This window comes from Caretta caretta, chromosome 3 (genome assembly GCF_965140235.1).
Source record: "Caretta caretta isolate rCarCar2 chromosome 3, rCarCar1.hap1, whole genome shotgun sequence".
Classification (NCBI taxonomy): domain Eukaryota; kingdom Metazoa; phylum Chordata; order Testudines; family Cheloniidae; genus Caretta; species Caretta caretta.
The window spans coordinates 118,923,615-118,938,857 of NC_134208.1; the positions used below are offsets into that span (position 1 = coordinate 118,923,615).

General features: G+C 39.7%; 1 protein-coding gene across 1 annotated transcript in view; it reads right to left on the bottom strand.

Moving 5' to 3' along the window:
• Positions 1-11,884, bottom strand: part of NOX3 (NADPH oxidase 3) — a 62,248-nt gene extending 50,364 nt beyond the window's left edge. The window contains exons 1-4 of the mRNA XM_048844174.2: positions 11,840-11,884; positions 11,113-11,208; positions 10,801-10,911; positions 9,915-9,999 (exon numbers count right to left, since the gene is read on the bottom strand). Coding sequence (XP_048700131.2) covers positions 9,915-9,999; positions 10,801-10,911; positions 11,113-11,208; positions 11,840-11,884 — 337 coding nt within the window. The remainder of the gene's footprint in view (positions 1-9,914; positions 10,000-10,800; positions 10,912-11,112; positions 11,209-11,839) is intronic.
• Between the last annotated feature and the right edge of the window lie 3,359 nt (positions 11,885-15,243).

Sequence of the window (15,243 nt, forward strand, 5' to 3'; positions counted from 1 at the left end):
TCATTGTAAAAATGTTATTTGGTAGCAGCAGCACATTATTCTTTTCTTCTACCATAATCAGAGTTCTATTCCCAATGCAAACACATCCTACCAGACTCATGTTTTGGGGGCCTTACTAAGAAATCTACTTAGACCTGGAATTTTCTTCCTTCTGATGGGTGACAATCACTCCAACTTGTACCTGACAGATACAACACAAGTCTTCTAGCGTGAGCCAGACTGTGCTGTCCTGAAAGTTATTTTGTGCAAGATGTTAACATATGAAATATAATCCTATACAGAAAAAAATATTAAAATTCAAACAAATGTATTCAGAATGTTGGTTTCTCTGGGTCTCCTATGATGTTAAGTACTGGCCTGAGTTTTATTAGACTTGTGCTTCTGATAGTTTCTTGTGGGCTACTAAAAGAAAAAATAATTCAATCTAAAAGTGAATTATAGCAGGCGAGCAAGAGTAATGCAAACATCTAATTCAATTTCAGTGTAGTTCCTTTAATGTACAATAGTTGTAGCAAACTATAAAGTCTGGCACCAGATACTTTGTCATTAGCTAAAACATTTTATATCTCTATAGTGCATTTTGTGGAGTTTCCTTAGATCTACAGTGTGTGGAATTTGCTTAGTACTTTCAAAAGCCACTGTATAAATTCCTGAAACATATGAGCATTTTTCATTGCTCTCAATTTATTCATTATGGGTAAAGAGCTTAGAATGCTTCATCTATAATTTGTTTTTACCAGTACTTTGCCCACTGCTCATAAGTAAACATATATGATGGGTGAAATTCTGCATTCCTTACTCAAGCAAAATTTCCTATGACATCAGTGGGAGTTTTTCCTGAGTAAGGGCTGCAGGATTTAGCCCTTTTTATTAGTAAAATCTGGAACCTTAGAAATGGTATGCATGTGTAGTAATTTGTATGCTAGCCTTTACATTTTTCATTTAGTCCACCGAGTTCAAATTACATGCTTTTATTGGGGAGACAGAAAGGGAAGAGGGGCTGTCATAGAGAGCAGTGTCCACAGTACATCTTAAAAATAATTTTAAAAAAGAACAAAGAAATGTAATTTAATTATATTCTTGTAAGTCTGGTCAATTTAGTTAGTCTTATTCAGCCAATTCTGCTGTCAGTGAAGCATGCACACCTCTCATTGAATTAAATAGAAATTGCACATGCTTATCTGAGGGCATGTGCTTATCTCTCTTTTTCTGCATGCCTGCCTAGGATAATAATAATTTTGAAGTTAGTTGCTACTAATTAACCATCTTGGTATTCCCACTATTATAAAAATCAAAGGGTCAAAATCTTGTCCTTTTTAACCTCGCTAAGTGAGTGGTCTTGCATAAAAGTCTGAATGCTTCAGCAAACTGACCCTAAGTTTCGTAGCAGCATCACCTACTCTGCTTTCTGTTGTCACAGATTGTTCCTTTTGAACTACAAGAAAAATCAAAATCATACCATTTAACATATTAAATTATGAATCTGTGTAATACAACAATGTATAAGCATACCGAGCCCAGCACATGATCTGATATTTTAATATTAAATTCAATACATTCTTAATTTGGTACTTTTTAATTTGTTTTATTAACTTCATTCCCAATTTAAAGTTTTGCTGGATAATAAAGGTGAGGGCTGGTGAGAGCTTTGCATGATATTGTCCTCAGAAAAACTTGGAATATAGAATCTTGTCTTCCCGGATTTTTCCTAGAGGACTAAATTAGGACTGGAGATGGAGCTATTTTAGCCATGATTGAGGGGAGGAGAAAGTGTTATTTTTGAATTTTTAAGAAAAAGATTCTCACAAGTCAGTCATGCATTTGAAGATAAATAGGGGACACACATACAAACAAAAAACTAAATTATTAACAACTGGTTGAAAATTAGGGCTTGTAGAAAGTTTTCCATCATTTTTTCCCCCCAAATGGAAAATTGGGTTTTCAACTAGACACACATTTTTATGGCAAGGGTCTGCTTTCCCTGAAAATTTTTGACATTTTGTTGGAAAACCAAATAACCAAAACCCCAAAAATGTGTTGGAAAACTGATTATTTTTTTTTTGGTTTTTGGCTGAAATATTAGTTTTTGGCAAAAGCCCAAAATATTCTGCTTTTTTACCATACATTACAAAACTCATGACCCGTCATTTTTGGCCTCCCCTCATTTTCTGAACAAAATCAATTAAAAATTCTCTCTTCTCAGTTGCACAAGTTTCTGTCTCTTGAGATATTATAATCCCAGTAGTTATGTAGCAATGCATCTATATAGATCTTTAGAAATTTTGGGGTAGGTTTTTAATATTAAACCCTTCCAGACTACCTTTATCTCACAATGAATAAAAGATTTTTCTCTTTTTCTTTTGCAGGTTATCTTTAAAGCCAGCACTAATATTATGACACTAGTTCCAAATTTTTTTTTTTTTAAAGTGGGGAAACTGTAGATTTGTAAATATATAAATTTACTTTCTTTTGAGGAAGAAACTTAATGTGAGAGACATCTGAAACATTATTTGCTCCTCTTTTATAAAGATCTTTAGGTTCAAGATATTTTTTGGATTGAAATATTCCATTTGAATTAGAACATCTTGAATGATCTATGTGGATCAAGTTGAAAGAGCATGAACCTGTGATTTTATTCTACAGGTTTACAGGGAAGATTTATTAGAGGGTGAGTAACTCCTAGGCAGCTCTTATAGACAGTATGCAGAAAGCCACACTAAGCAGAATTCCCTTTACTGAATTTTCAGTGATGCCCTTTGATTATAGATAACATTGTTTCCTCTCTTTCTTTCAACTTACCTACTTCCACCAGGCTCTAATTACACCTGGCCAATTGAAGCCTACAGTTGAATTTGTATGAGATCTGATAAAAAATTAAAGATTGGTATGGAAACATAGCTACAAACTTTTCCCAAGGCCACAAAAACCTCTACCAAGCTAGTCTACCGTATGAGAAGAGAGAGAATATTAATATTGCTCTAATTATCTTTAGCTTGCTACTAAGTGAAAGTGTTAAAATAACTAAAAAGTAGAGACAAATACTTGTGGTTTTATTATTAAACAAAAAGTGATTTACAACTTCATATTGTGCAAATATCAAGCTCAGTAATTTCATCTGCAAATTAGTTTAGCCCCGCAAAGCTGCAGACTTAACTGAAAACAGCTCAGCAAGTACTCCTGCCTCCAGTACCCAGACACTCCGCTCCCAATGGGATCCAAACCCCAAATAAATCTGTTTTACTCTGTATAAAGCGGATACAGAGTAAACTCATAAATTGTCGGCCTTGTATAAACACTGACCGAGATATGCACAGCTGTTTGCCCACCCCCCCCAGGTATTAAATCACTTACTCTGGGTTAATTAACAAACAAAAGTGGTATTATGTATAAAAAGTAGGATTTAAGTGGTTTCAAGTAATAACAGACAGAACAAAGTAAGTGACCAAGCTAAATAAAACAAAAACACACAAGTCTAAGCCTAATACATTAAGAAACTGAATACAGGTTAATCTCACCCTCAGAGATGCTCCAATAAAGCTTCTTTCACAGACTAGAATCCCTCCTAGTCTGGGCCCAATCCTTTCCCCTTGTACAGTCCTTGTTAGTTCCAGCTCAGATGGTAACTAGGGGTTTTCTCATGACTGTAGCCCCCTTGTTCTGTTCCACCCTCTTTTATAGCTTTGGCACAAGGCGGGAATCTTTTGTCTCTCTGGATCCCCATCCCTCCTTCTAAATGGAAAAGCACCAGGTTTAAGATGGATTCCAGTAACAGGTGACATGATCACATGTCATTGTAAGACCTCTTTCTCCATTCTTTCAGGGCTGGCGTACATGTACCCAGGAAGGTTGATGAGTAAACAGAAAAAGAAAGGGAGTACTTGTGGCTTAGAGACTTAGAGACTAACAAATTTATTTGAGCATAAGCTTTTGTGAGCTACAGCTCACTTCATCGGATGCATTCAGTGGAAAATACAGTGGGGAGATTTATATACATAGAGAACATGAAACAATGGGTGTTACCATACACACTGTAACGAGAGTGATCACTTAAGGTGAGATATTACCAGCAGGAGAGCTGGGGGGAAAAACCTTCTGTAATGATAATCAAGGTGGGCCATTTCCAGCAGTTGAGAATAACATCTGAGGAACAGTGGGGGATGCGGGGGGGGGGGGGGGAAATAAACATGGGGAAATCTTGTAGGTGTTTGTCTCTGTTTGAGGGGTTTAAAGAAACTCCCTGAAAAAGCACAAGAACAAATCCACAGATACACCCCTGGAACCCCGACCTGGGGTATTCTATCTACTACCCAAGATCCATAAACCTGGAAATCCTGGATGCCCCATCATCTCAGGTATTGGCACCCTGACAGCAGGATTGTCTGGCTATGTAGACTCCCTCCTCAGGCCCTACGCTACCAGCACTCCCAGCTATCTTCGAGACACCATTGACTTCCTGAGGAAACTGCAATCCATCGGTGATCTTCCTGAAAACACCATCCTGGCCACTATGGATGTAGAAGCCCTCTACACCAACATTCCACACAAAGATGGACTACAAGCCATCAGGAACAGTATCCCCGATAATGTCACAGCAAACCTGGTGGCTGAACTTTGTGACTTTGTCCTCAACCATAACTATTTCACATTTGGGGACAATGTATACCTTCAAATCAGCACTGCTATGGGTACCCGCATGGCCCCACAGTATGCCAACATTTTTATGGCTGACTTAGAACAACGCTTCCTCCGCTCTCGTCCCCTAATGCCCCTACTCTACTTGCGCTACATTGATGACATCTTCATCATCTGGACCCATGGAAAAGAAGCCTTGAGGAATTCCATCATGATTTCAACAATTTCCATCCCACCATCAACCTCAGCCTGGACCAGTCCACACAAGAGATCCACTTCCTGGACACTACGGTGCTAATAAGCGATGGTCACAAACACCACCCTATACTGGAAACCTACTGACCGCTATTCCTATCTACATGCCTCCAGCTTTCATCCAGCCCACACCACACGATCCATTGTCTACAGCCAAGCTCTACGATACAGCCGCATTTGCTCCAACCCCTCAGACAGAGGCAAACACGTACAAGATCTCTATCAAGCATTCTTACAACTACAATACCCACTTGCTGAAGTGAAGAAACAGATTGACAGAGCCAGAAGAGTACCCAGAAGTCACCTACTACAGAACAGGCCCAACAAAGAAAACAGAACGCCACTAGCCATCACCTTCAGCCCCCCCAACGCATCATCAAGTATCTGCAACCTATCCTGAAGGACGACCCATCACTCTCACAGATCTTGGGAGACAGGCCAGTCCTTGTTTACAGACAGCCCCCTAAACTGAAGCAAATACTCACCAGCAACCACACACCACACAAGAGAACCACTAACCCAGGAACCTATCCTTGCAACAAAGCCCATTACCAACTGTGTCCACATATCTATTCAGGGGACACCATCATAGGGCCTAATCACATCAGCCACGCTATCAGAGGCTCGTTCACCTGCAAATCCGTCAATGTGATATATGCCATCATGTGCCAGCAATGCCCCTCTGCCATGTACTTTGGTCAAACTGGACAGTCTCTACGTAAAAGAATAAATGGACACAAATCAGACATCAAGAATTATAACATTCAAAAACCAGTCGGAGAACACTTCAATCTCTTTGGTCACTTGATTACAGACCTAAAAGTTGCAATTCTTCAACAAAAAAACTTCAAAAACAGATTCCAAGGAGAGACTGCTGAATTGGAATTAATTTGTAAACTGGATACAATTAACTTAGGTCTGAATATAGACTGGGAGTGGATGGGTCATTACACAAAGTAAAACTATTTCCCCATGTTTATCCCCCCCCTTCCACCTGCTACTGTTCCTCAGATGTTCTTGTCAACTGCTGGAAATGGCCCACCTTGATTATCACTACCAAAGGTTTTTCCCCCCAGCTCTCCTGCTGGTAATAGCTCACCTTAAGTGATCACTCTCATTACAGTTTTCAGAGTAGCAGCTGTGTTTTTCTTTTTGCAAATACAGACTAAGAGTACTTGTGACACCTTAGAGACTAACCAATTTATTTGAGCATAAGCTTTTGTGAGCGACACCCATTGTGTCATGTTCTCTATGTATATAAATCTCCCCACTGTATTTTCCACTGAATGCATCCTATGAAGTGAGCTGTAGCTCACGAAAGCTTATGCTCAAATAAATGTTAGTCTCTAAGGTGCCACAAGTACTCCTTTTCTTTTTGCAAATACAGACTAACGGGGCTGCTACTCTGAAACTTGAGTAAACAGAGCCATTCACAACCAATTGTCCTAGTTAATGGAAGCCATCAAGATTCCAAGCCACCATTAATGGCCCATACTTTGCATAGTTACAATAGGACTTCAGAGTAATACTTCATATTTCTAGCTTCAGATACAAGAATGATACATTCATAAAAATAGGATGAACACACAGATTATAAGCTTTGTAATATCTTACAAGAGACCTTTTGTATGAAGCATATTCCAATCATATTCATACTTATAAACATATTTCCATAAAATATACGGAGTGCAACGTCACAAGAACAACTAGAAAATTTCTAACAGTTGTGTGGCACTTGATTGTTTATGCAGGTACTACCTATAATGCTTTTTAGTATACAAAAAAATTGACAATAGTGCCTGAAATATTTCACATTTTTCTCTGTACATCATCTTAACATTGCTAAATATAACAAGGAACTGAATATACTTATGGGTAGCAGCTTATAGTGCAAGCAGATAAATGTGATTTTCCACACAATGTACAGAGGTAGACTAAACGTTTAGTATCGGGAGTTTTCTGTAGCATTTAATTTTGTATTTTAAACAACTGAGTTTCTGGCCCTTCTTAACACAAAGGATATCATCATCAACTCAGTATTTCCCCAAACAAAATGTTTTTCTCACTTGTTTTTAAAAGGAAACTTGAGTTCATAAATTGTAATGTTTCACTAGTCAAATGTCCTTTTGTTTTGAGGTTCTTTTTTTCAATTTCATCATCAATTTCTCCCTATAGACAGTCAGGATTAAGTACTGGCGTTCTGGCACTTGACATCAGCTGCTGTGTAAATCTCTGGAATTACTGAAGTTATAAAGTAATCACTTTTCTGAGAAGCTTGCATTTCCAAAAATGTCCAGTTTAACACCCTAGCAAACATTTTTACACTAATATAAAAAATAAAAATAAAACAGGCTTATTTGACTGTGCAGTTTTACTCCCATTTTGGAGTATGACAGAAATTATACACCAACTAGAAGTTGGCTGATTTACAGTCCTGCGTTGATACGTTAATTAAAAGAAAAAAAAAAGTGTTGCATTCTCTAGCAATGTGTTCTATGCTGAAAATGAACTCTGATAAGTGAATGGACATGACAGATAAGCAAATCATCCTAATATACTGGAAGATACATATTCCACCTCCTCCCCCTTCCTGTCTAACTACTTTAACATTACATCCAAAAGGTAAAATTCAGCTCTTGGATCTTAATGGAGGATCCTGATTCCATATTCTGCTCTCTCTCCATGGAAAGGTTAATGTCAGATACATGCATGGGAAAGCAGATCCCTCATATAGGGAGAGCAGAATATTAGAGTCAAGCTCAATTATGACATTGTGAGAGCAGAATTCTGACAGTAAAATTTGCTGTGGCTGTAGCAACCCTAATTAACCCCTTCGTTTCTCTTGCTTTAAACCCCCCCCCCAAGATTTAAAAAATAAATATATTTAAAAAAACAAAAACAAAAAACAACCCATGTGAAACCCTGACCCCATTGAAGTGAATAGGAATTTTGTCATTGACTTCAATGTGTGTGCGGTTTTATATTCAGGTAATCCACTAGTTTTAATGATAATTCATTGCTAGTAACTTAACAACAGTCTTTATTAGATGCATAGTTAACATATACACAGAACATCTTAACTCGGGTCAGTCCATCAGTCTAACCTAAAACCAATGGTCTTCTCTGGCTGTCATCTCCCACACCCTGAAGATTCTATTCATTATCTTAAGTATAAATATCAATTGAGTTTATATCTAAAGAACTATGGAGCACCCTTTGCAGGCCAGTGATCCACCACAGCTCTGGCCCCCATGTCCCTCACAGACCCCAGTACCCCTTTCTCTGGGATTCTGCCCCCTGGCAGTACCCCCACACTCTGCCTTTGGGTCTCCCCTTCCTGGGGAACCCCCAACCCACTATCCCCACCTTGCCTCAGTCTGGGCTACTGCCAGTCATCACCAAGCCCCCACTACCTTGGGCAGACTGCAGTGTAAAGGCCTCTCATCATAGGCAAGGGGGTTTGGACCTGTTGCCTTCCTCTGCCTCTCAGTACTTCTCGGGACCTTGGACTAAGCCCTACAGCCTGGGGAGTTACCAGCCTAGAGCACCCCCACTCAGCCTACTCCATCCCCAGCACTGCACCACCCTCAGTACCCTGTCAGGCAGGCCCTGTTCTCTCCCAGCCGAGAGAGAGAGAGACCCCTTAGTCCACTGGCTCACAGCCTTTTTATACAGGCCAGCTGGGCCCTGATTGGGGCGTAGCCCAGCTATGGCTGCTTCCCCAATCAACCATCCCCAGCCACAGTCCTTTCCAGGGCTGCTTTTAACCCCTTCTATTTTAGGAGCAAGGTAGCTACCCTGCTACAGAGTGACTACAGAAAAACAGACTTTGTTAAGTTTCTGAGCATGTCCAGTCTGAGGTAGGTGTTTCTAGAAATCTGAGCAGAGTACTCACACAATGTAATGAAAATACTATGCCACCTCTCCAAATATCCTTTTGTACCACTGACAGGCCCCGGTTGCCAGGATTGAACCTGGGGCCCTGGGAGCTTAGTGCATGAGCCTCTACTGCATGAGTTAAATGCCTTACACCTGTTAGGTAAGGCTATAGAGTGGACTCATTAAGCTCTCTCTCTCTCTCTCTCTCTCAGTGGTTTCAGTGCCACTAGAGGGGACAGAACATCACACCCAGGAGGTGTGTGGGTTACACTTTCTCTCAAGAATTTGGTAAATGCTACTGAAATCAGGTCTTTACACTAGGCAGTAAGTTTCTAAAGCTTGATGGAGCTAATAGAAGGGTAACCTTTAGGCACTATTGCAGCTGAAATGTTATTGCTCTACCACAGCAAAAACTAGAATTTTGTGCAGACTATTGACCAGCAGGAAAGACTCCTGTCATATTTAAAGTTTGACTCACTAAATGGTCATACTAGAACAGTGAGTGTATCAGTGTTTTTTATACGGACACAGCAGCAAAATGAGGACAAACACATGCATGGAATTAAGCTGCAAGTTTTATTAGACTTTAACACAGCAGAGGACCGCTACTCTCTAATCACTTTTACTCCCCTATACTAGGCATTTAACTGGCTCTAGTGCAGGGGCTACAGAGCTCCTTACCATATAACCCATAACTCGGGATAGGCTGTCCTCAGCCTACCACCCGCAGGCCTCGGCTCTCTCTGAGTTCTACCACTCTTCCTGCCCTCAAGAGGATTCCATGAGCCCAAGGCCCATCACCAAAATCCCAGGTCTTTTACCTCTGGGACCAATTCATTTTATTCTCTTAACTGCACTGGAAACCAGTTCTGAAGGATGCTCCATATGACCCCTGTGCCAGGTTAAATCCTGGGAGCTGGGGAATGCTAGGCAATCAATACTCTCTTCTCCTCAGCTGGCCAATGGGTGCCAGAAACTGCTAGCAGGAGGAGCTACCCAGTGTCCCGTAGTGGGTGTCTGACCCCATCAAGTTCCCCCCACCTGTTGAGGCAGGTGGGTGGCATACAGAGGTTATAATATTAGGTAGAATCACTATATCATTATTAAGCGACAATTGAAAGACAAACCAGGTAAAATAGAAAACTTACTTGCATTTACAGCTATTCCATAGGCAACTATCTTATGAAATGTGAGATTTTTGTCAAGTTGTCTCCTCAGTGCTCCTCTACAACACTTGGCAAAAAAGCAAAACTCATTTTACAAGTTACATAGTTCACTCAATTTTCTATTTCTAACTCACACATAGGGAAAGGGGGATCGTGAGTTCAACAGCTATTTTTAATTTTTTTAAAAATCAAGCAATTGCATGCTACATATTGACATGATTTATTCAAGTATTTCTCACAGGGATTCAGTACACTTGAGGGTTTAATGGCAGAAATTCAGTGGAAACGAATTACTGAATAAGGTCTTGATCGTGTAAGTTCTTATGTAGTGCACAAAGAGAGGGCACATTTTTACAGTATTGCCAACTCCTGTGATTTTATTGCAAGTCTATAAATGTTTGGGTTTTTTCTTAAAGCCTTTCCTCCTGGAATCATGTCAGTATGTAAGATTCTCAACTTTCATTAGAAACATGAGGATCCACCTATGTGTTCCTCACTTTCACCTTCATCTTGCCACTACACAGGTGTAACATGATGGATATACAGCAATGTTCTCCATTAATGCAAGTTGAATTCCCCTATACTCCTTGTCTACACCATCACATTTTACTTTGTGCTTATATGCACAACACTTCGCATCACCAGTATTATGCAGAACCTAGCCCTAAATAGTGTTGCCTCTAAAGCTACAAATGATTAGTCTCCTTTTAATTATGGGCATATAATAAAGTGTAAACAATAATAACTCAGAACTAAATGCACAGATTTTTCTAACAATTACATTCCTTTGCAATTTTTTATTTGGACAACATTGATGAGCTATAGAAATAAGAGAAAATAATACATGGATTTCAAAAACTGTACTTACAATGCTTGTTCCCCTTATGAATGAAATAAGATTTCTACAGACTGGTAGCAGGATTAACATGCAGTTAAAATTAAGGCATGTCGCAGAAGCTCTCGCCCAAGCCAGTGTTGACTGTACACATAAAGGTATAAAAATTATATTACAAATTTGGAGGGAGGTTAAAGAAGAAAGGAAACGTATTAAAAAGCAAGTCTCTCATTTGGAAAAATTACTCGGTATCAGCAAAAGTAGTGCAGTAGAGACCGATAATAAAATACGTATGTTGCAACATTCTCCTTTGAGAAGATGCTTAGCAGACTAACTCATACTTACACCCAGCATAACCCGTGTATAAAGGTAAGCATCATCTTCTTCATACCAGTGGTATGTGTCAATAAACAGATATAAATTCAATCCCAGCCACAGCAGCTACAATAAAAAGTGGGGGTTGGGGGAAGACAACTGATTAATGCCACCTTGGATATTTTACTGCATATTAAATCATTTGTCGTATTCTTTCAAAAGGACCTGGGAAATATTTCAATACCAGTTGGAAACACAGTTCTAGAAGATCACAGAAGTTAGAAATGGAAAATACCCATCAGACTGAGGCTATCTTTTGTCAAATGCAGGATATAGTCCCCCAGTAGAGGACATATCATCACATAGTAAATGTCAGATAGTACATTTGATTTAGCATGGAAGTAAGTGTATGTGTTTGCAAAAGGCAATAACAATGAAAACTAAAGACTTTCAGAAGTGAAAAGAGTTGGGAAGGTTGAGGGAACTCCCGCACGCAAAAAAATCAGAAAATAATTCAGAGCACAATTTCCAATACAATTATAAACCACTGTTCCCTTAATCTGAGAAGTAAAATGCTTAAAAAAATACAGTATGACATTAAATTATTTTAAAGGCTATTTATAAAAGTTGAATATTTTATACAGGTTTTACATTTCACTTGTTCATTTACTGTAAGCAAACCATAAAAAACCTCTTAAACAAGCTTAAATACTTATATATAGCCAATTAGTTTTTTTAATATTAAAGAGATACTTACTAATAACAGGACTGACAGACTTTCACTGAAAACCCAGCATCTCATCTTGATTGCCACTCTTTTATGTTAACAGCAATTCACTCTTGCCTCATAACATAACCTGAGTTCTCTGTACATTCCTCAAGCTTTTCTGCTAACTACTTTTTGTCTTTAGATCTTAATAAGCACCTACCCGAGCTGCAGCTCTCTCTAGGAATTTTCTAAGTAAGGACTTCCTGCTATGAGCAGATCACCAAACTGACATGCCTTATGACCTGTGTAAATACAAAGCTGATCTGTGTCCAGTGATTCCTCTTTCAAAAGTTATTTTACAGAAAATGAGAGCTGGTTTCATTAAATTATCCTCATTTACCATTCTGGGTTGGCTTTCACCACAGGTTCTGCAGAAATTAACATAATTCTTCATGATGCAAGTTCTTAAAATACCAAACAGGATGGAATATTCATTATGTATATATCTTAAACACACAAAATTATCTTAAAAGAAGTTGATGATTGCAAAGTCAAGCACTCAAAAGTTAGGAAATGCCAGAATGAAAGTTGCCTATACAACCTTAATACAGACCTTTTGTGAGTATGTATTATGATACAGACCTTAATAACATGATCAGATACTATTTTTTCACACAAGACCCCTGCTTTATTCAGAGCACAGAATGGACAGTGTTCATTTAGTGAGACGCTATTCAATATTTTGTTTTATCCTCAGTGTGCAATATATGGTCCCATGCCCTATTCAGACTCTGCTCTGAATACAAAATTAATTTCCTTATTGGTTTTTCTATGATGCTCATCAATATAGGATCTGACTGCTTCACAAACAAATTTATTTTCACAACACCCCTGTGAGATGAGGAGGAGCTGAGGCACAAAGAGATTAAAGTCAAAAGCATCCACTAATTTTCAGTGCCCAATCTGAGATACCTAAGGCTTGACCTGCAGTGTACTCAGTATTATATAGCATTATATGTTCAAATTACAGCTCCCAATGATTTCAGTTGCAACTCTGAGCACTCAGCACTTCTGCAAATCAGACTCCAGTTTCTCAAGTCAGGCACCCAGAAAATTAGAATCATACAATTAGTGGACACTTGTGTAAAGTTTGCTTTAAGTGAGTTGCCCAACATCACACAGAGACTCTGGGCTAGATCCATAAAGGAGTCTTAGGGCTTGTCTACACAGGGACACAAAAGATATTTTAATCTGAATTAACTAAAGGTGTGAATTTAAAGTGGATTAGTTAAACTGCATTAAACCTCTGTGTAGACACTCTCATTCAGAATGAAAGTGGTCTTAATTTGGTTTAACCTTTAGACTCAGCCTTGCAATGCCTAGCATTTAGATGCCCTGCCACCTACTGGAACACACACCCCTGAGCTAGGTGTGCAGGCTCCCTATGCAATGCAATGGGGAGAGTCACGGATCCACCAGATCCAACATGCTGAGTCACTTAAACTAGACAACAGAAGAAAATTCCAAGGAGAGGAGTTCATCCGAAGACCTGCCCCTCAAAGGCAATTAGACACATAACTCCAGGTTCAAGGGAGGTGCCTCCGTCAGCTCAGAATTCATAGCCGTGAATCCTCTCCTGGAATTAAATATCCATTTGGAACCAAGGGATTGTATGCTGGGTCTTCCCACGTTCCTTGTCAGTCCTGCAGTACAGTCATTTTCATACTCTCTCTGGCACAATGCATTATTTATACACTGTGGAACAGCTTCAACAGGAGAGACTGAAAGAGAATATGCTACAGTATCGTGGTTAAGGTACTCATCTGGGATGTAGAGAGCTCCACAAGACCACATGCCTCTGCTTCATCACACTCCAGAACCAATACAGTTTTGTATATATATCCCTTCTCCCCTCCCCACAAACCCCGCCCCCAACAGATCATAGGAAGGGCTTGTGGCTTCTTTCTGGGTTCTGGAGAGTGCAGTTTTTTGGCTACCCCTTTGACTCCTCAGCACATTTTTTTTCTGTGAAGGTTCTTCTGTCTATCCCCCTATTTTAGTCTGCAGTCATGACCATAATGGCCTCCAGTGCCTCAGCCTCTGTGTAATAGCCGAGGTCTCCTTCTTTGAATGGGCTACAGCAGTTATCCTCTCAAAACCGACCAGGTAAGCCTCTTGGTCATCTTCCAATCCAATCTTTGCAAAGGAAGGAATGGCGTTCACTGACGCTCTGGGCAGCCCACACAGATTAATAAGTCTCTGAAGCAGCTGTTCCAGGATCTGTGGCTGCTCTTGGTTTTTGTTGCTGTTTCTTCATAAATTGTAGAATGAGTTACTGCTCTTTCTGCTGTTCCATCATCCATTTTGTGACCACTTCCATATTTTCCTTTTATACCTCTTTTATGGTGGGGTGGGCAGGGTATACGGAGGAGGCGAAAAAAATCCCATGACTCCTACTGACACATTTGAATAAGTAACTCAGGCTATGTCTACACTTAAAAAACAGTACAGCAGCACAGCTGCAGCTGTGCCACTGTAACACTTCAATGTAGACACTCACTACAGTGAGGGGAGATGTTCTCCCATCACTGAAGATAATATACCTTCCTGAAAGGCAATGGCCAGGTTGAAGGAAGAATTCTTCTGTCATCCTAGCACTGTCTACACCAGAGGTTAGGTCATCATAGCTACATGTCTCAGGGGTGCGAATTTTTCTCACCCCTTGAGAGATGCAGCTATGCTGATGTACGTTTCCAGCGTAGGCCAGCCCTTACTCAGCCTCCTCGAAACACAGTCCATACACCCTGTATAGTCAAAGCTTACCCCTAGGATTTGGTTTATTTACAAAGAAATGCATGATTATCATATTTCCAGCCAAAGTCTTCTCCCCTGGTGTGGTTGTTCTCAGGAGTTCCTCCTGAGGAATGGTCAGCCTAGAACCTTATCTTCAAAGGGTTACTCCAAGTTGGAGTTAACAAGCCACCAGCAAAAATGAGTCAGCAGGATTCAGTATCTCTGAGCAGAATCAAGACCTAATCACAGGGTGGGTTCACAGGAGACTACTACCAGCCTGTTACAGGGTCCCTTTTAGGAATATTTATTTGAATATTATAACATTTAGCCAGTACCATAATTATAGTCAATGGAAAGAACCACTTTTCTGATTTTCTTTCACTAAGCATGAATAATCAATTAAGTTCATTTGCACTTGTCTAAGGAGAAATCCTCTCTTCTGCCCCTAGTCTGAATAATTCAACTGGTGGCCAGAGACCTGCATAGGGAAAGGGGGTACAATCCTCTCACGTAGGCTGTGGAATGGCAGTATAGCACCCAGTTCAGGAATGACTTAATCATATTTGTTATTAATCATGTTTATCACAGTAGTGCCTAAGGGACAACCAAGAATGGAGCCTTATGTACTGGGCACTACAGAAGCACAGAGATGGTCCCTG